Genomic DNA, 22,040 nt, shown 5'->3' with positions numbered 1-22,040 from the left:
AGATGGAGATTGTGATGTTATGTGTGTATTACATTTTTAACATCTGGATAAGTCGATGTTCAGTTTGAGTTAGATTTTTATCACAAACAGCCCTGTGTGGACTTTCCCATTATATCCTCCCCAAAACCTCCCCACCCTAAATCCACACGGGTATATTCAAAACTATTTCATATGCTCAAAATGTTACAAGCAGAAACAGATTTGCTATAGATACCAGGAACATGTTTAAATACATTTTAATACAAAAACATTTTACAAGATCAATCTCATGGGTCGAATTAAGGCACATTGAACGGTGTTACATATTAAACGGTTACAGATTACTGCTCCATATTTAATACAAAAAGCCTCTAAATCACATGAAACTTCCCACTAAATCCTTCATGATCTTTGGTATGTTCACATTGTTTTTTTCTCATGTAACATGTGAGACTTTGTGACCTCTGACCTACAAAACAGCACTTTGGTGAGTCTTTCTAAGCACAACTGCTGTAATTCATTATATTTTTTAAAGGAAGCACATTTTTCTCTATTGCATTGCTGTAATATGTGAAATCACAGACTCCCTAAAAGGTGTATTCAGAAATACAAGCACATATTAATAAAAGATACTTGTTAGTTGGCTAATATATATTCCTTCACAAAGTGTAATAATCATCAAACAGTAATGGCTTAAAAATATATTCAAAATGTATGTACCCTCCAGTACTGATAATACAGATAATAATAATAATAATAATAATGCAGATACATACAAATACTGCATTTCCCTCTTAATAAAGACTTGTTGCATATTTTATACAGAAAACATAATTTCACTTTCTGGAATATACAAACATGTAAAAGAGAATCTTCTTAATCTGGAAACTACACCTTTTTCCTACACTTTGGACATGAGTGACAAGAGACAGAGAGCTAAGTTTCCTAATTCACAGTTGGTAAGATTCATAGTTAAGACTTTAAAATGAATATTCACATGATAATAAGAGTAAGTTGGAACCACCCAGCAAATGCAATGTACTTGTCTCCACTGAGAGACAATGTAAAAAAATGTAGCCTCTTATATTGAGAGTCACAGTGTCATAGAGGATAATTAATGACAATAAAACGTTAGATGCATAACAGTACAATAACACTTATTATTATCATGTCATTTTAGCAATAGAACTGTCCCTTTTTCTTAAAAGGTTGTGTATGTAAGGCGAGTAAAGTGTGTTATTGCACGCGGCGGCAGTAGTAGCCGAGGACTTTGCATTTTTCACACAGGTGTTGGGGGTGCTCCTTGCTCTGGTCCGATACATCCAACCCGTCTGGTTTCTCCAGAGGACGCTGGAACAAACAAACAAATAGTTACTCACACAGAAAGATTTGACGTCCTACTTTGGGCAATTACTCACAAATCATAGAATTTAAATCATCATCACAGCAGACACCAAAATGCATAATTAATACTTTTTTAAATGTACTTTTGCTGGGGGAGTTTGAACTTGATACTTGGCTAAGACTGTGTTTACAGGCACACATCTCCACATTCCAATTCCTTTCCCTTTTTTTTTACTTTAGTTTATTAATATAATTTTGATTGCAATGTTTTGTTTAGCGCTTTATAATTGATAATAAGGTTATAGACTATAATAATGGTTTGTTAAAAGTGGCTATGATTTTTGAAGAAAAGTCACCTTTATATGCAAAAACGTTTTGATGGGCGATTCAGATTAGCTGATATCTGCATTTAACCTTTAAGTTTGTCCAGGAGTTACTGTTTATATAATATTTCACGCCATGCCTTTATAAATTGACACATGGCTTTTGGCCCATGAATAGATGTTTCCATCAAGCTTAGTAACTGAATACAGCACACTATATAACTCAATCTTTTTGGTTAAACTCTTTGGTGTTTTGCTGTCATGCCAGAAAGGAAAATAATTGTAAAGTTTACAGTATTGTTTTTCACATTTGATATTTTCAAGTTTTTTACGGCATACAAACTCATCACACTATAACAAGAAACAATTGTTGTTCTACTTGTGTTCCACGTTTATTAAGTTGCATAAGATAGTGATAAAAATCAAACAATATAATTGATTTAAAACATATTCCGGTATTTTGCCTGCAACAGTATGCCTGTTCTACAGTTTCACAGGATTTGATTTCCACGGGTACACTGGTTACTCTTGGGCGTTGAGAAACATAAAGCAGCTCTCAGCTTCAAGGGTCAAACTACAAGGAAATAAAGTGTAACAATGCAGTCACAGCACAAATTGGTTTTCTGCCATGTTGAGTGCAGTGATGCAGCCTTCCTGTGAGGACTCAACTGAAAACAGCGAGAAGGGCTCGTTCAAAATGTTTTGAGTGTGTACCACTTCATCTTGGGGGCCCCTTGTTACTGAAGGGCCCCCAAGCAGCCTTTGTCTGTCTGTAGGATATACTGTTACCTGCTTATGAGGGTAAACGTTGATGTGGCACTTGATACATTCTTGTCCCATGTTGGCCCAGGAGTTCCCACTCATCCACTTCCTCTTGCATTTAGGGCATTTATATTCCCCGAAACACCTCTTCTTTCCCTGGTACGGGGTCAGGCCCTCACCTTTGGGTCGAGCCTGAACAGAAACACAGAGCAGAAAACAGTTCTCATATTACTGACCTTGTGTGCAACCCGCTTGAAGCGTCCTCTTGAAACCCTTAAAAACAAGACATTTCAACAGCTTTGCAAACTTTTTGGCTTTTACATCTCACCACCTTCCACTGGAGGATACTTGCCAACCTATTTGTTTTCTTTGGACGGCAGCCAATTCAAAGCTCTGCGTGATTAGAACGGGAAGTGATAGCAGCCCTGTTGGTGGTCAAGAGAGTGGAGTTTTTTTTCTTCTGGATTGAGATGATTATTTAAGGTCAATGTAAGTTAAAAAAAACTCATATGCTTTGATGCTTGATTATTACGGCTCTGGAAGAGTGAGCACTACATTTCAAAGGAACTTTTCTTATCTTATCTAAACTATAGAAAGGCAGTGTAGAAATCCAGAAGACCCCAAGAAAAACTGTAAAAGTTTACTTTTTCTTGCAAGTGGGGTTATATTGTAATGTTTAAGTATAATCTATTTGTTGGAAAGAGAAGGGGAGTCTCATATTTCCCATTAGAAATGAACTCGCTCCATCCAGCTGTGTTCCCGGGGGACCATGAAGGAGGCCCCAGCCTGTGGGGGGACCAATAGGAGAGGCCTCTCTGCTATAGGACAAATACCTCAGGCCCTCAGTCATCCCTCCCAGCTGGCTGCGACCCACCAATCAGGACACAAAGATCTTAGCAGGGAGGAAATAAAACCCAGATGAACTCTGCACTTGTATAACATAACAAAATACTAAACCCATCACAAGAAAATAATCTCGACAAGACTGGTTTAAATTAAAATCACCTCGCCCGAAAAGTAGGCCAAGTCAAAATTAAGACTGAATCCGCAGCACCAGAGGAGCTAAACGTCAAACCTTTGTTTTGATTTCCCAGCAGGAACATATGTCAGGTTCAAAACTTCTCACAGATCATTTTATTCATTTCCAGGCTACGTGTGTTTAAGAAAATACGTCTGACTGTGAAGGTCACTGTGAAGCATTCTGAGGCCTTGTGTTTGCTTCATGTAGCCACCATGAGGCACTGTGGGAGGTCACTTTTGATGGCAAGTCTCTTTCCCAAGCGCCTACAGAGCATCATCTTCCTGAGGGAGGAAACAGCTTTCATTCCGCAGAACAAGCAAAACAAACTCTACCTAAAGTTTGGAGCCCACAGGTCAGCAGAGGGCATGGCACAGTCCGGAGTTTCCACCGGTCCCATCAAAGATGTGACACTGACAACCGACAAATGAAAATCACACTGGTGACCTGACAGTGCCTGCATGCTCTTATGGAAAGCATTGATGGAAAGCAGGAACGTTTGAGTGAATGCAGAAAAAGGCACAAATCCATCATCAAGCCTTCTGAACTCTAGAATGACTAGTTAAAAAAATAAAAATCATAATTACACAAGGCTGTTTCCCTGGAAAAGGTGCAACACGCTTGGGGCTAGAAATGGAAAATATATTTAAAAGTGGGGTAGGTAAGTTTGAGAAACCGGCTCGAGATATACTTTTTGTTATATTCCATGGAATGCTCTTAACATCCCGACTGTAAAAAGCACGACCAATCATTTTAGCCGGCCCGGCTAAACTGGATGGCCTACCTGCCTGTCAGCCTTCCATCTGTGCACAAATTTATCTCGTGCCCTCATTGGTCATGTGCACTAGGGGTGGGCGATACCACAAAATCTGGATTCGATCCGATACCAAGTATTTCAGGCCAATATTGCCGATACCGATATCGATACCGATACTTTTTTTAATGAAAAGCGTCTTATGTACTTTCATATAGGGGAGAGCTGCATGACATGATTTTTGAGCTGAAATCATCATAACTAGACTAAATCTGAATTCATTTTCATGAATAAAGACAGGACAGTTTTTATAGACAAATACACGTTTTACTTTTGCAAATTTAAAGTGCAAACATGAAAAATAACAATACAAAGTGGCCAAAGTAGCGAACTGTCTTCTTGCACACATCACAGTTCGCTAAGTTTTAATGGCCAGTTGTGAAATTGCTCCACACAACGCTGCTCTTTCTCTCAGCCATCATGCGCGTGTGTGTGTTGCACTCGCGAGTCGCTGGCTGCTGCTGTCCTGCCCTGCTGGCTGCTGTCAGTCAGCTTGATAATCGGCGTTCAGGCAGGGAGCCTCGAGGAGAAGAGGACAGCAGTGGAGAGAGAAGAAAAGAGCATACACTTGTGTTCGTCTGCACATAGTTTTTTGAAGAAATTGACGAGTAGAGGAGACGAGAAAAAAAGTATAACAGTATCGATCCTATTGGCTCTAGTATCGATATTTTGAAACGTAACGTAATATCGGAGGTATCGATATTTTGGAATCGATCCGCCCACCCCTAATGTGCACGTTCGTTCGTGTGTGTTGGAGAAGGGGCTCTGTAAGGAAGTGGCAGATTTTTTCCGGTTGTGTATTTTCAAATTCTAGCGCACTCGAGCTGGTTTCTCCAAAATTACCTACCCCACCTTTAAGCTAGTTTATAAATTAACAGCTATGCTAGCAACTCTGCGATGTAGCCTACTGAGGAACTCCGGTGTTTTGATTGAAATGCTAACATCAGTATGCTAACATTCTTACAATGACAATGATAGCATGCTAATGTGTATCAGTTATGTCAACCCAGTCTCACAAAAAAACGTGTAATAACTACGTTGGTCCACAACGTAGGACGTAGTATTTCTACAAAAACGCCTCTGAAATTGTAAGATCCCTACGTTTTTTTTCACCATTCATTCCAATGGCTGGCGTCTATGTCACGTGATCTTCACATTTCTCCCTGCAGAAAAAAGAAACATGGCCGAACTTCGTTTTATTCTCGGTGTAAAATGCCTATTTTAAAGTTAGTTTGGCCATTAAAATGTGTTTTGATATCATTTGATGCGAGAAATATGAGTTCTCATTCATAACACTCCGTTCGATGTCTCACTATGGGATGCGCCTCATCGCGGAGCAAACAGAAGCATCAATCTCATTACGCCAATCCTGATTGGCTGGTGATCTTGACGTCAGCGTCAGGGAATTCACCCCCTATAAGTAGCTTGCGCCACGACGCATGCATCATTCAAACACCTCTTCTCGCTTCAGAGCACATCTCTACAGTAGCCGGACAAGCTTAACGGTCCACAGACTGAACCCAAATATAACCATTTCGGGCGACGGGCGCTCGCCGGCTACTCCTTCTGCTTCGCAAGAAGACGGTAATACTAACGCCAGTTAGTATTAAAATCGACCTCGCCGTTTCTTTCCCCGGAAAGTAAGGTAAGATTTAGATTTTTCTCAAGCTAGCTACGCACCTGTTGCTAGCTAGCTTCCCCTTACTACCGACACCACGGTAGCGAGGACGCTTTTCTTTTTCTCTCTCACGGAGGAGAAAAGGATTAGAAGTATATTGACACACCAGTCAATATTCTTTGAGAACAAAAGGACCCACACCGTCCCTTTTTCTCCGGATTAAGGACGGGTTGGTAACACTTTTTCTCTCAACGATGTACCTGTTACGAGCGGGTCCTCTCCACGCCACGAGGCGAACAAGATGGACGCCTATCCCCCTCTCCCCTCAGTCAGGGACTCAGAGGCTCGGTCATGCGGCTGCGGGTTGAAGATAGCAGGCACAGACTCACACCAGGTCTGCTCGTCCTGCCTCGGGCTAGAACACGCCCAGGAGGCTATCGACAACCCCGGCTCGTGCGGGCATTGTGCCCGTTTCATCCGAAAGAGCCTCCACCAACGGCTAGCACACCAAGCTAGCTTGTTGGAACAGGACTCCCTCATGTCCACTGATTCGCCGTTTGGCAATCAAGACACGGGGGCGTCCGCCGCAGAGACTGAGCCCCTCACTGTGTCGGTCTGGGGCTCACTAACAGCGGCAGCTGCGGAACCGGGATCCCACGCCATGTCAGGCCGGGACCCGGTGGCGGCAAGAGACACGGGAACGGAGCCCCACGCCTCACCAGGCGGGAGCTCCCGGCGAGACCTCACCATGGTCTCGCCCGCGGAGGATGTCCTGGAATTAGACTACATGGAGGACGAAGAGGACACCTCTGAGTTCCTCCTGTCTGATTCGGATGAGCAAGAAGAAGATATCTTCATGTCATCGGCTCAAACGGCATAGCCGGGAGCGATGGCTGCTCTCCCGGGCGATAGCACACCAGCTTCGCTCTGTCTGAGCATGGACCTGCAGGCCGCGTGTCAGCGCACTGCGTCCAGGCTAGACATCCCGTGGCCCGAAATGGCCAAGGAGACCGCCAGGTCCCGTTACGAGGGGAAACATTCTCCCCAAGCAACGAGGACAAGGAGGCAACTCCTCCCGGTCTTCCCGGAGATGATGGATGAGGTGTCGGTCTCGTGGAGGGACCGACCCTTTAGCAACAAGGCCCCAATCCAGGGTGCCTCCTCCCTAGACTGCGACGGTATGGAGAGGCTCGGCCTGCTCCGCATACTGCCGATGGAACTGCTGGTGGCAGCCCACCTCCTACCGAGGATGGGCCCGTCACCAAGATGGAACCCCACGCTGCCAGCGAATATGGACCGTTTCCAGTCGACCATGACTGAACGGTCCTACAGAGCCGCAGCGTTGTCCGCCAGGGCTCTGAACGTTTCCTCACTGCTAACCGCATACCAAGCGGAGCTCTGTGAGGATATGTTGAGTAATCCTGGACCGGCCGTTCTGGACGAGTTGGCCGCGGTCACAGACATTTGTCTCCGTATCCAACGCTGCGCCGTCCAGGCCACGGGCAAAACAATGGGGATCATGGTGGTGCAGGAAAGAGCTAGATGGCTCAACCTCACCAACCTCCCAGACCGGGAAAAGGAGGATGTGCTTGACATGCCCATCGTTCCCGAGGGGATTTTCGGCTCCGCTCTTGCCTCCATGCAGAGGAGATGCGAGTCGAAAAAGAAGGAGGACGAGGCCCTCCACCTCTGCCTTCCTCGAAGGGCCCAGCCGCTGCCTTCGCAGCGGCAGCCCTTCGTCCAAGCTGCCCCGAACCCTGCTCGGTTCAAAATAACGAAAACGCAGAGGTCGCAGTCCGCCCCGAGTCCCCAGCCCAGGCAGGGGACGAGGGCGAGCTGGCCTAGAAAATCTCCGGTTCCGGCTGCAGCCCAGGCGCAGCCAACCCAGAATTTCGGCCAGCAGTCGAGGAAGAAGAAGCGAGCGGCGTGACAGCCCCTCCTTCTCCCCTCTGTGACAGAGCTGGAAGTCTACGGTTCCCCAGCTCTAAATGTGTTCCCGCCGCCTCGAGAGATGCCTCAACACCATCCTCAAGTCCGCATTAAACACATGTCACACACTTATTGATTTTCTGTCATAAAACATTTTCCGCTAACGCATCCAGGCTTCGAGCCAAGGGCGCAGCTCGAAAAAATGAAAAGAAAAACAATAAAAACAATAAACAGTCCGTCAACTGTTCCCCTTCTGAGAGCAGCTACGGCATCTCTCAAAGGGCGGACAATTGACGGGTCTGTGAAGGCACCACCGTCACGCGCATGCGCAGTGTCGGCTGGGGCTGTAAAGGCACCACCGTCACGCGCATGCGCAGTGCCGGCTGGGGTCGTGAAGGCACCACCGTCACGCACATGCGCAGTGCCGGCTGGAGCTGTAAAGGCACCACTGTCACGCGCATGCGCAGTGCCAGCTGGGGTTGTGAAGGCACCACCGTCACGCGCATGCGCAGTGCCGGCTGGAGCCGTAAGGGCACCACCGCCACACGCATGCGTTGTGTCGGTGGGGATTGTCGAAATGGGGCACCACAGTGCTCAGACACTGAGGGCCCCATAACACAACAAATAGAGACTCAGAGGGGAAGAGACGTGACATCTCAGCTGGCTCTAAGGAGCATACAGCGGGAGATGCTCACAACATCTGCTTGGGTTTCTCAAGACAGTTACACGGAGCTACAGACTCCAAGTCACCGTCACCCCCCCCCTCACTTCTCAGGCATTCTGCATTCGCAGGCCCGAGGAGAGTCAGCCCATATTCTGGAGAGAGAGATTCTCTCACTCCTAGAAAAGAGGGCTATATCTATTGTACCCGCCGAGCAGAGTCAGGGCGGCTTCTATTCCAAGTACTTCCTCGTTCCCAAATGGGGAGGGAATGGAATTCGGCCAATACTTGATTTGAGGGCTCTGAACAAATATCTAAAAAGATATAAGTTCAGAATGCTCACTCACACATCTCTGCTGCGGCTCGTGCGACAAGATGACTGGTTTACATCAGTCGACCTGAAAGATGCGTATTTTCACATCCCAGTATATTACCCACACAGGAAATATCTGAGATTCGCATTTCAGGGGATCTGTTATGAATACAGAGTACTCCCCTTCGGTCTGTCTCTCAGTCCAAGGGTGTTTGTACGATGTACGGAAGCCGCGATAGCCCCGTTAAGACAACAGGGTATTCGCCTGGCGACCTACCTGGACGACTGGCTGCTTCTCGCACAGTCGGAGCAGGAGGCTGTTACGCAGACAAATGTCCTCGTAAAGTACCTGCTCAACCTGGGTTTCATAATAAACACAGAGAAGAGCATGTTGTGCCCCGCGCAGACTATACTCTTCCTGGGTTTACGCCTGAACTCGGTGCCCTTTTCAGCTCGCTTGTCAGCGGAAAGAGTGAAAGCTTTCAGAGCTTGTCTCGCTCTTTTCCAGCTGCGCAAACATGTTCTCTTCAGATCATGCCTGCGATTTCTGGGGATCATGGCGTCAGCCATCCTGGTCGTACGACTGGGACGCTTACACATGAGGGAGTTTCAGCGCTGGGTGGCCGCCCTAAAACTAAACCATGCACGCGCGGAGAGTGATGGTTACTGTGAAATGCGTAATGGCACTGCGCCACTGGCTGCACCCGACTTTTCTAGTACGGGGTGTGCCTATGGGTGCTGTCCTTTCACGGAAAGTGGTCACCACGGACGCATGTCTGACAGGTTGGGGAGGTATTTATGAAGGTCGCCCGGTGAGGGGTCTCTGGAGCAGAGACCTCCAGCGGGCGCACATAAATTACCTGGAGCCTTTTAGCGGTGTTTCTCACCCTAAAACGCTTTCTGCCTTTCCTCAGGGGACATCACGTCCTCGTGAGGACGGACAATACGACCACAATATCGTATATTAACCGCCAAGGGGGTTTGCGTTCTCTCCAGTTACACACACTGGCGCGCAAACTGATCCTATGGAGCGGTAGACGTCTCCTCTCTCTGAGAGCGACGCACGTACCGGGAGTGATGAACCTCGGGGCAGATCTACTGTCCAGAGGTATACCACTTTATGCAGACTGGACTCTACATCCAAGGATTGTGAGCCAGCTGTGGGTGCGTTACGGCAGAGCCGCGGTGGATCTGTTCGCATCGAAAGACAATGCTCAGTGTCAGCTGTTCTTTTCGATGCGCGATCTAAATGCACCGTTAGGCGTGGATGCACTCGCGCACGATTGGCCCCCGGGCCTTCTGTACGCGTTCCCACCCCTGGCTCTGATACCCCCAACTCTGGCCAGAGTGAGAGAGCAACGCCACACACTTATCCTGATAGCTCCGCACTGGCCAGCTATGTACTGGCTAGCGGAGATATATCAGCTGCTGTGCGGGCAGCCATGGCAGCTCCCACTACGCAGGGACATACTGTCCCAAGCGGGGGGGGGCGATCTTTCACCCACACCCAGAGTGCTTGGCTCTATGGGCCTGGCCCGTGAGTGGTACAATCTGAATACAGTGTGACATGAAGCTGACCCTGGCAGCTGCCAAGCGAGCCAGTGGCACTCATGCGCTATCTGTACAGTCTTCATGCACTCAGTTCGCCCCAGGGCAAACAGTGTGGTTGAAGCCCAACCCTGCCTTTATCTTAAGGCGGTTGGTTCAGGTACCACATTTGACATTGAGGCATCCTCCCCGCCACTGTATTCCTCCGGGGAACAGCGGCCGGATTTGCCGTGTCCAGCCCGTGCTTTACGCACGTACAGGGACAGATCAAGGGTGCTTCGTCATAATGACCAACCCCTTGTGTCCTGGGCTAACCCTTATAAGGGCAAGCCTGTTACTAAGCAACGGCTCTCCCACTGGTTTGTGGAAGCAATTGCTTTGGGGCTCATACGAGTCAGAGTTCGCAGGCACCCTCGGGTCCGCGAGCTCTTTCGACTCAGGGTCTGGCTGCATCCTGGGCTCTGTCCAGGATGTCTCCCATCCAAGACATTGGTGCAGCGGCGAGCTGGTCCTCGCCGCTCACTTTTGTCCGCCTCTTAACAGGCTGGACGTTCTGCTCCCAGTGTGACTCAAGCAGTGCTGGGCACCTGGATGAGTCAGAGCTCTACCTGTTCTGGTTGGTTTGGTGATTTTCGAGATAAGCTCGTCTGACAATACGGGAGCTACAATTTCCCATAGTGAGACATCGAACGGAGTGTTATGAATGAGAACTATAGGTTACTTACGTAACCCCAGTTCTCAGAGTAACATGAAGTGAGATGTCTCACCAGACGGCCCTCCTTGCTATGGTGAAGCGAGAAGAGGTGCTTATTTTGAATGACGCATGTGTCGTGGCGCAAGCTACTTATAGGGGGTGAATTCCCTGACGCTGACGTCAAGATCACCAGCCAATCAGGATTGGCGTAATGAGATTGATGCTTCTGTTTGCTCCGCGATGAGGCGCATCCCATAGTGAGACATCTCACTTCATGTTACTCTGAGAACTGGGGTTACGTAAGTAACCTATAGTTTTTATTTCAGATTATGTGTGCAGTGGATGCACATGATCTTTAGTTTGCTAGTTATTACGAAGATTACTTCAGGAAATTGTGTCTATACAACGTTTTCATTGTCACCAAGGTGGTTGCTAGGGATGCTGCTATCGATATTATTTCTGTTATACGTTATTTTCCCCTGTGCAATTCTCCATTTACTCAACAATAACACATAATTATCCTTGTGTTTATTTATTTAACTGTCCTGAGAGTGGAGGTCTGCAGGCACAGGCAGGCTCCCATGGTCAGGACCGAGGGTCGGAGCAGCTCATTTGCTTTACAGAATATTACACCCGGAAGTAAGTATTCTCTCCGCTTCGCTTGACAAACCCCGTGATAGTCCTCAAGCTCTGTGATTGGAGAGTGTGCCGAGCGTCGAACAGCACTTGAAATGGGATGGAACCACGGCAGACTGTCCAAAACTGGATTTGAACGGATCCCCACCCCGTCCCCCCCTCCCCCACCCCGTCCCCAGAACTACACATGCTGGCTATTAGTGTTTCGCAACCTTCGCAACATGCTCTATGGCACTCCTCTACTGGGAGTTATAGTTTTAAAAGACGTTTTCGTATTTCCCATAATAAGAAGTGGCCAGTATTAAACTGTGTCCATCCCTGGAGGTTTAGGGGATAGGAAACACTAAAATGTAAAACATATAATTAATAAATGGGTGAAAATTGCTTGTGTCCATAATGGGAAGCATTACTCACATGCCAGCTAAGGTCAGAAGAGCTTTATTTAACAGCTGGTCTTATGTCTGTGACCCCTCCTGTTGTTTATTGATGAGCCTGAAACATGCACTTGTCAAGGTTCAGAGGCACATTTTGCAAATATGGCAGTAGCCATCGATCATCTTAAGATAAGATATAATTTATAGATCCCAAGTCGGAAACATTTGCGTTACATCAGCATGTGTAACAGTTGTAAATATGCAGTGGTGTTTATTTGTAAATCATTTAGTATAATCACACAAATTCTGTGTTTTATATTGAATAATTCTGTGTTCTATATTTATTGATTGTTCAATACCTGACAAGGCCGGAGATGAAACATTTTGGTCGCAGATTCCTCAACAGTGCATTACAAGACATCTGATCAATATGTCACCATTAAACTGTCGTATTCTGCACATTTCTTATACTATCTACATACATCTTATATAAGAGTATAATACATTATGTATAATATCAGTTAAAATAAGTGCTTCAACATAGTTAACATTGCTGGAGGTATACACAAAGTTGTTCATTCATTGCATAACTACACCGTTTGTGTATATGATATGTCAATAAACCTTAGAAAATCCTGAAATCTTGAAAGGGATGTGCAAAATAGTCATTATATACAGTGTTTAATTAACTATTAGTAGAGAATAACGAGTAATGAATATACTTTATAGGGATCCTATTAATATCTAATAATAAAAATAATGAAATTCAATAACATGCTTTAACCACTAGGTGTCCCTTTATATCAGCTGTGCACCTTTATGGTGTAAATACAGCCTATCTACCGATTGGATCAAATATAAAAGTCAGCCGAATTAGTGTTGATACTGCAAGGAGACGTATTGTGTGAAAATAAATTTAAGATGTTGTTTAATGGCTGATATATTTATGATCCACGTCACGTTTTCAGTGTGGGCGGCAGTTCCTCATGTTTGTCTAGAAGTCTTCTCATCAGGGCTCTATACATAGAGAACTACGGCAGATATGTAATATGTAATGCAGCCGAACCGTGTATTACAATGCCGTTATGTGATGACCTCCAAAGAGAAAAGCAAGCACACTCGGAATAAAGTGTTTTCGGTCTGTTTCCGGTATTTGTTTATGACGATGTGCTGTGAGATGTGAGACTGGAATTGCACAGGGGAAAATAACGTATCTATGCCACAATTTTAGAAGCGGATTTTGTTAAACTAATACGTTTGCGCTGTTGACCAACACTATACATTTACGGGGAAGGGGGTAGCAATCAAGATTACACCATTAAACTGTTACACAACATAACAGAAATAATATCGATAGCAGCATCCCTAGCAACCACCTTGGTGACAATGAAAACGTTGTATAGACACAATTTCCTGAAGTAATCTTCGTAGTAACTAGCAAACTAAAGATCATGTACATCCACTGCACACATAATCTGAAGTAACAACTCATATTTCTCGCATCAAATTACATCAAAACGCATTTTAATGGCCAAACTAATTTTAAAATAGGCATTTTACACCGAGAATAAAACGAAGTTCGGCCATGTTTTTTTTTTCTGCAGGGAGAAATGTGAAGATCACGTGACATAGACGCCAGCCATTGGAATGAATGGTGAAAAAAAACGTAGGGATCTTACAATTTCAGAGGCGTTTTTGTAGAAATACTACGTCCTACGTTGTGGACCAACGTGGGTATTACACTTTTTTTTATGAGACTGGGTTGGTTATGTTCAAACTCTTTTTTTGGCGAGCTAGAATGCTAACATTAGCTTATTAGCACTAAACACAAAGAGCAGCTTTGGCTGACCTGAATATAACATAGACTAGTATTTGTTCGTAACCCAAACCAATAAATATGAAATTATTTGTGATCTGATGTTGGTGTTACATGAAAAGTTTAGGGAATGTCTACCAAAGTGGATGTAAATCCATTCAAGAGATGTTGAGACGTTTCAGTCTGGACCAAATTGGTGGAACGATCAAAACTGCTATGGGGCCAAGCCGCTAGCATAGCTACAATCATGAAGCCAGAATATCTTAGCCTTGGTAATAAACACATTTTGACTAGAATTTCCCATTGTTTGGCCCCCTTTTCTTTGGCACACTGTAAAAAAATTAAAAAGGTTCAGCAACAGACTCTTCACATTTCAGGGAAGATCTTTGCAGCCTGGAACCATGTGTAATAAACTTTTACTTTAGGATAAATAGATGTTAAATTAATTTATTATGTGCATTACAACTCATCCCATCCAAAAGCCATAACTCCAGTTGCCCCAGAGTACGCAGAGCGATGTAAAGCCAGATTTTAGGGCTGCAGCAGATAAGCTTGATCCCTGCAGCCTGGTGAGAGAGGCCCAGGAGGTTGGCTGCCTCCCTCTGCCATCATCTGGAAACCATCAGGATAAACAATGGACTACTCCAAATCCTTACCCCCCTCCTCCTCCTCTTCCTCCTTTCTCTCTCCCTCATTCACTCTCTCCTCCACTTCCATAGCCCTATGAGACACTCATCCTGGAGAACACAGCAACACCAAGCCTATTGGATACCATGTGGTCAATTACTCCACACTAACAAACCGCAGTGCTCTCTGTCCCTCGCTGGGTTTAATTTGTATCAGACCCCCCCAGTGCTTCAGGGAGAAGCCCAGCTGTTACCAAAGCAAAACAACACATTACTGCCTGGACTGAAGTCCACAGCAACAAGTTTCCTGAGGTTTAAAGACTCCTGTTAACTTAACTTTCATTATCTTGGGAAGTTAATTATCTCCAGGAGGGTTTAAAGGAACCGATTGATGACCTTCCCATTTTGAGTATCAGAAAGGCTGAATTAATTAGCTGAACATAATCAGGAGTAACAGACATGGGGAAAGGGAAACACTTTTCAAAATAAAAGCACATGTGCAATAGTACAAGGCCCGAAGCCGTCAGTCCATAGTGACGAAGTTACCTTCGTCACACTGAGCATCTGATGATTTAAAAAGTGGTTAAAGGAGACTAAGGATACTTTTGGAGATAAAAGACTCAGGAAGCTGTCTGTGTCATGATTTGACAGATACAACTGTAACGTTACGATAAGATAATGCAGAATTCATCATCGTCAGAATACACTCGTTTATTTGAATAATATAAATATTGGTTAAATGTGAAAGTGTTATCAGGATATCCAACCCTGCATCTTTATCTGAAGTATTTATTTAACATACATTTGATTATGGTTATTTATTTATTTTCTCTAAGAAGCTATACTCCATACAGTCTTTCTGCAAATCTTGCACATCTGAAATACTGAATGGCTTAACCTTCCCCCTCTCCAATACAAATATGATTGGATGCAAACAACTGGAGGCTAAACAGGTTTTCTATTTCTCTACATGGCTCTCCAGATTTTCAATCTTGCATCAGTTCCATTGTTAAGAGCATGCTGCTGAGCCCTTAAACTAGCAGAATGATTTCCTCACACATTTGTTCACAGTTATAATTTTTCTTCTCAGCATCTATTTCACGCACACATTGCTGCTTTCATACAAGGAGGTATATGGACCAATTTGACTGAGCATCGGCCCTGGTTCAGGGTAAGTGTACAACATACACAGCTGTAAACTGGTGTTATATTTCACAAAAGCTTAAGTGACAGGGGCAGGTGGGCTGGCAAGGAAACAAGAAACGCAACAGAGAAGTATACCCAAATTCAGTTAAAAACACAGCTGAGAGCAACAAGTAGAAACAAATCTTTTGACTGCGTAATTCTGTCAAAATGATTCTCAGGTTAGTTTTATGTCATTGGCATGTTCAATTTGTGCAAAACAACATTAATAGCAAACAATTCTGCCAACTCTAACCATCGAAGAAGACTGTTATAAGATTCAAGGTTCGGAACACTACTAAATGGTCCATGTGCAATTTGAACTTTGAACTGCAATAATAACTTCAATTTTGACTGGTAACAAGGAAATGTAGTTGTTATTAGTATATTTAGAGGAACACTTTACACTTAACCCCCATTTCCCTTTCCTTCCACCCTGTTATCGACATTGACCCAACCCCCCCCAGGATGACAAAAGTTATTTATCTTGAAAAAATGCAACTACTTTAAAGCTGAGCTCTGCAGCCATCTTTTCCTATATGCTTCTTATAGCTTTGAGTATATGACAGACACTGTTTATCAGAGGGAGTCTATCTACCCCACATACCAGGGTTTCTTCTATCTTGCTCATCCTCCCCAGCAGAGGATCTGGCCAAAAGCAACAGACAGCCTACTGAGGACAGATAAGACGTTTATCAGCAGTGAAAACAAAAGGAACAAAGCAACAAAGTAATCAGAGTGTTGCTTGAGATTCACCGGTTACACATCCTGCATTGAACTGTCCGCTCCACCTGAAGTTTACATTGTTGGAATATGAAAAATAGTATTTTAACCAAGATATCAGCACTAAAAAAATACTGATCTTTTAGTATCGACAAAACAAAAAACACTATGTTTGTTAATTAGCAGGATTCAGAGGGCCTGTTGCCTTTCAACAGAGACATGCTAACAGTTTCCCCCCGTTTTCAGTCTATGCTAAGCCAACCATATTTTGTCTGTTCAAATTGACTGATATGAGAATGGTATCATCTTCTTATCTAGCTCTAGGTAAGAATATGAATTTCCATATTTAAGCTTTTCCTTGCAAGTGATATTACAAGATTAACATTTATTCAGTGTTTTGGTGTTAGATGACATATGCAGACTAGTGGAGTTGTTTCCTGCTCGCCTGATAAGAATAAATAAAACTGAGGGATGTACTGAATACTGCGGCATATTTATTCCACAAGGAATGGTTTAACATTTTGAATTAATAGTAGGATCAGAAGGTTTATATTTTTGCATATCCCAAACTAAATACAAAACTATTGCCAGTTGCCAAATTTGCTGGGCAAACAGAGTGGGAACAGTAGAAAAAGTAGCGTGACTTCTTCCAAAGTTCACAAACAAACAATCTAGTCTGTTTAATGTGTAGAAAAACAGAATCGTAAAACACCAAATCGTAATTTATAAAAATAACTTTTCCTTTAAGGATAAGCAACACAATAGAGTTACTGTAAGGATATTGAATCATGGGATACACTTAAGAAATTAAACTAAAAAATATCTGCCAAATATAAATAAAGACATCCGTTTGAATGTTATTATCAAATGCTCCTCTTTCCAAAGTAATTATCAAAGCAGCCTTTTCCTTTCCATTCAGAACTGATTAAACTGTGAAGACATACACCCACTTCCTGTGCTACCCACTGTTGTTACAAAAACTCGTTCTGGATGTAGACGTCTCTGGGCAGCTGCTGGCCCTTTAAACGAGTGTCGGACGCTCCTCTGCACAGACAGAGACGGGGACGGAGATGACTGCAGCCGAGCAGAGCTGAGTGAACAATGCAGCCTGACTTCCTGACCTTTGGTTCCACAGCCCCTCTGCAGAAAAACAATGCTCTCCTTATTTAGCCCAGGCTCTTCCCACCATACACCCATGTACTGTCAGCACACTGTCACTAGTGTATTCTCCTTACAGTAACTGGGTTCAGCTACTTAATTGGCAGGGGGTCATTAAAATGTTGTGACCCTGGGTTAACGGGTAAAAGGTGTTAAACTCGCACCACATTTGGTCACTTGGTTTAACACGAAAAGGCTTTGCAATCAAATGGGTACAGAGGAAAGGGGATCTTCAGATGGAGTTAATGGCAAGTTGGAAATAAATAGATCTTTCTGCAATCCAACAGTAGCGCGGCACGATATCAGTATAAAATGTGATGACTGTTAAATATTGCAACAACAATATTAGGCTATAGATAAACCAATATTAAAGTGTACTCAGTTCTGCCTATTTGCTGCTTTAAGTGCACTGCTAAAATATAACTAATTGAACATGTTTTATTTAACAATGCACTCAACACAGACAACATCATAAATGTATTCGTAATGTGTTTGTTTCTACTGATACTCTCTTTCAAGTAACTCAAAAGATCCAGCGCAATACTACAGAGTCTTCCAATGTGTTTATATCACAAGTTGACATCGCGATAAAATATATTTGACAGCCCTACCCAACAAAGACATCAAAAGTGTACCATCAGTGTGTATTTCACTTGAAGCTAAAAATGCCTCGGATTCCAGCCAACCAGAATAAAAAGCAGTTTGTTCATTAGTCACAGCTTTAACAGAACTGAAGAGGCCTTTTGTCATGACAACGGCTCAGTAATCAACTGTACGGTTCTGAAATATTAGTAACACATCAGAGCCAGACAGCAGAAATGGTTTCCAGATTTTGCACATTTAAGGGGCGTGGCTGCAAAGAGGAGTAATCCTTTGACGTCTTAACCCTCTGTTAAAGAACAGTTAACTTAACTCTTTACTTTGCTGTCAACAGGATGTTTACTACTTACATGCAGAGCACAGCGGGGATAGCATAGCTAATATCTTTCAATAACTCAAATGCATGTACTCCACCTCAATTGGCACTTTTCATTATTTTTCCTCACCTAAGGCTTCCATAGAGGTACCATATGTTTCTTTATCAAAGAAGCAGACCTGTAGAGTTGACATGGGCCCCATTCCACCCAGAGTGAGGCTGTTAAAGGCCCCGCACACCCACTTCCTGTGTGCTTCTTCTCTCATCTTACTGAGCCGTGACATTCTTTCATTCCTGTCCACTGCAGCTCCATTGCAAACCAGTCGGCTATGGAAGCAACATACAGGCCATAGAAAGTCACTGTTGCTAATAAGAAGTGTTTTACAACTCCATACAAAACAGCTTTTAAATGGGAATTTGAATTGATTAATGCCTCTTTATCCTTTATTTGAAAGAAACATACTGTTCAAGGATGTACTTGGTTTTCCTTCTGGTCAGGTTATAGCTCAAAGAGGCCCTAATGACTGACATATACACAAAAATAAGTGTACATTTTTAAGTAAAACAAACTGTGATGAAACTGGTTGGTCTCAAACTTTTTCTTCGTACATATTTCTGAAAAACCAACGGACCAGCAGTAACACACTTTCTACAGGTGTGCATGTACAAATGTAGAGAGCTATAAGCTCACTGCAAATACTTTTCTCCACATTCCTCACATTCCTCCGCTTTCTATGTTCCCTGCTGAACTGCACCAATCGAAAAAATAGGTGACAAGCTCTCAGAGCCTAGACCATGTTAGAAAGAGAACAAAATGTGGTAGTGACAGGACAGATTTGAGGACATAGACATATTCTTGCCAAATTTCTACTTTGTGTTAAGTTAAAGGAATCTCTTTGGGAATGCTCTCATTCAATTGCTGCATGTTGAGAAAATTGGTACCACTCATACAGAACATGTAGGATAGCTGGTGGTGTCCGAAGCCGGGTAGCTTTGCTTAGGACAGAGCAAGGCTATATCCCCCCCCCTTTTTCAGGTTTTAATGCTAAACTAAGTTTACAGGTTCCAGCAACATATTGACAGTATAGCCGCCAGACCCATTAAACTCTGCTGATTAAGCGTATATTTCCAAAAAGGACTAACTATTGCTTTGAGTTCATATGAAATTCAACACACTGCCTATGATGCAATTAAATAATATTGAATGATAATTACCATTCTAAAGCTATTAGTAAATCTTTGATGAACAATGCATTATATTTAAGTTCGATGTTAACCCCCATTTGAGAAATGTGCAACCCTTAAATAGTTGTACAGCTTGGATTTTCAGCTAATTGAATTTCTACTTTTTGCTCGGCTGCTTCTTGGTCGCATCCTGTCCATCACTCATGGGATTATTTCCATTACACCTAACAAATGTCAGGCATTTCCCTCTGAACATGATCAATGGGGAACCGCAGCTGCACATAAAGCAGTGGTAATATTTCTCTCGTGTTTGGAGGAGAGGTCGTGCCTAGTTCCACAGAGAAACCTATCATCTTTCATTAAGGCCTGCTCCTAGATCCAATCTGGCATCTGCTGCTCATTACCAACATGCGGTGGTACATCTAACTCAAATATGTGCTGAGGAATCTATTTCACACTGAAAAGATAATACAAAAACATCATTTTATAACTTGGACTTTATAGTTCTAATAATACTACTAAAAACTTTGAAGAGGAAGATGGTAGATTTATTCACCTCACCAGACCGAACATCATATATTGTTTGATACATTTGATAAACAGCTCAAACTGCAGTTTCTGCACCTGACTGACAGCAGCACTGACTGGCTCACCTGAGGGCAGTCTTTGATGTAGTGGCCTTTGTTGAAGCAAAGGTGGCACAGGTAGTTGGGCGGCGGCCTTTTGCTGGGTTTACGTGACTCCGGGGACAGGGAGAGGTCGGAGAAATGGTCCGCCAGAGAGCTCAGGCCGTCCACGATATTGTTGAGGGACTCGTAGGGCGAGGAGCTCTTGTAGAAATTGTTGTTCAAGGCCTGCCAGAGAAAAAGAAGATCATTGTGGTGACTACAATGAAAGAGCATTTCAAGAAGCGTGTCAGTCCATCCCCCTGATTGATTCTCCTGTCTGTGCCTCTGACAGTAGCCAACTTTATTTAAATCCTGCAGATGTGCTGCCTTTACTGCATCTACACTGTGGGCCAATAGTGTCCGTTTCCTTGTCAGAACAAAATGTCTTTGTTGTGCGTTCTTTTGACTTGTTCTTTTGGCACAGCACAATCAGCATCATTGTGTCTCTAGAGGAGACGGGTGCTATGGCACCGCAGGCCGGGGCAAGCATGTAGAACAGCCTGCAGACACTAGCTTTTTGGCACCACAGAAAGCTAATTGTGATCAGATGTACATTGCAGTGCTGTCCATGAGACATGAAACCTCTGCATGTCTGTGGCATGTGTGCACTGAAATGTCTTTAGACTTGTTTATTTTAAAGTTAAACAGCAAATTATGACTTTTCATGCCGATATTTTACTTAAAACCTCCTTTTGATTCATCTCTATTTTCCCTCTTTTGCTAAATGTGTTGGTATTAAATTAAACAGCACCAGCCCCCCCAGAGTGCACAGCATACTCCTCTGAGTGAGCAGAGGCCGGCCAGGGTGAACTGTAACATTTTTAAAAGCTTGTGAGAGGTCTTTCTCAACCTGCCATTCCCCCTGCAGCTGCACACTGACACCAGAACAGTCTGAACACACTCAGGCACTATACCAGGGTACAAAACGCATATTCATGTACCCACTCACCACAGTGTGACCCAATGGAGGCATGCAGGTGAGGTTTACTGTATGGGTAACACAAATAACCTGGAGTGAAAAATGTGGGTAGAATATTCAACTTAGAGAGCTTTTTGACATGCAGCAAAACAAAGATGATTAATGAGTGCATGGATTTTTCAACAGTGCATGAATTATGTAGCCTATATATGCAAAGAGTTGATAATTAGCACGATATGACATGACATGAATTATACCTCACTCCTCAGCTGGAAGAAGTTGTTGAGATAATTGGCGCTCAGATCAGCTGCGGTGCGCTTGGAGATGTGCATGTCCTGAGAAGAAGTGTCCGATTCGGCTTTGAACGCATCAAAAGTGCTGTTCTGAGTGTCTTGCAAAGACATGTAGACCCAGTTGAGCAGCTGCGCAGGTTGGTACACAGAAGCACCGGTCTCTATAGCAGACATCATTTTTGCTTTTTGGAGGACTGCACCTCTTGGAACAGTGCCGTCAGAACCACCGGATTTTCTGGGTCACACAACTTCTCATCCCCCTTGCTCCGGCTCTTAGAGGTGCGATCCTTGTGTTCACCTGGGGAGCCCTGAAGGACCCCAGTAACCGGACAACTGTCACGGGGGAGAGCGCAGTGGAAGCGTGAAGCGCAAAAGCGTGAATGCCAGTAGGAAGCGTCAGGCAGCGCAGCAGCCAGGACTGTGGGCTGGGTCACAGCGGAGAGGAGGTCCATAAAGAGTTTGCATCTTTCACTTTTTTAATTATTCATCCACAGTAGCCTACTGGGTTGGTAGCCTGTTTCTGAGAGGGACGATACTGTAG

At 44.0% G+C, this 22,040-nt stretch overlaps 1 protein-coding gene across 1 annotated transcript; it reads right to left on the bottom strand.

Moving 5' to 3' along the window:
• Nucleotides 1-220: 220 nt before the first annotated feature.
• Nucleotides 221-21,921, bottom strand: LOC117543541 (zinc finger CCHC domain-containing protein 24-like). The gene is made up of 4 exons (XM_034211909.1): nt 21,464-21,921; nt 20,273-20,473; nt 2,436-2,600; nt 221-1,329 (listed from the first exon to the last, which is right to left on the bottom strand). Exons 1-4 carry the CDS (start codon nt 21,674-21,676, stop codon nt 1,216-1,218), a joined length of 693 nt encoding a protein of 230 aa, XP_034067800.1. The 5' UTR covers nt 21,677-21,921; the 3' UTR covers nt 221-1,215.
• Nucleotides 21,922-22,040: the final 119 nt, after the last annotated feature.

Source organism: Gymnodraco acuticeps, unplaced genomic scaffold (genome assembly GCF_902827175.1).
Source record: "Gymnodraco acuticeps unplaced genomic scaffold, fGymAcu1.1, whole genome shotgun sequence".
Classification (NCBI taxonomy): domain Eukaryota; kingdom Metazoa; phylum Chordata; class Actinopteri; order Perciformes; family Bathydraconidae; genus Gymnodraco; species Gymnodraco acuticeps.
The sequence above is the reverse complement of the archived record's forward strand: the minus strand, read 5'-3'. Positions and strand labels throughout refer to the sequence as shown.

Coding starts and splice junctions, on each gene's coding strand:
- LOC117543541 (XM_034211909.1), bottom strand. CDS start 21,676: ATGATGTCTGCTATAGAGACCGGTGCTTCTGTGTACCAACCTGCGCAG. Junction 2,601..20,272: donor ACATCAAAGACTGCCCTCAG/GTGAGCCAGTCA, acceptor GTTTCTGTTCAG/GCTCGACCCAAAGGTGAGGG. Junction 1,330..2,435: donor ACGTTTACCCTCATAAGCAG/GTAACAGTATAT, acceptor TGTTTGTTCCAG/CGTCCTCTGGAGAAACCAGA.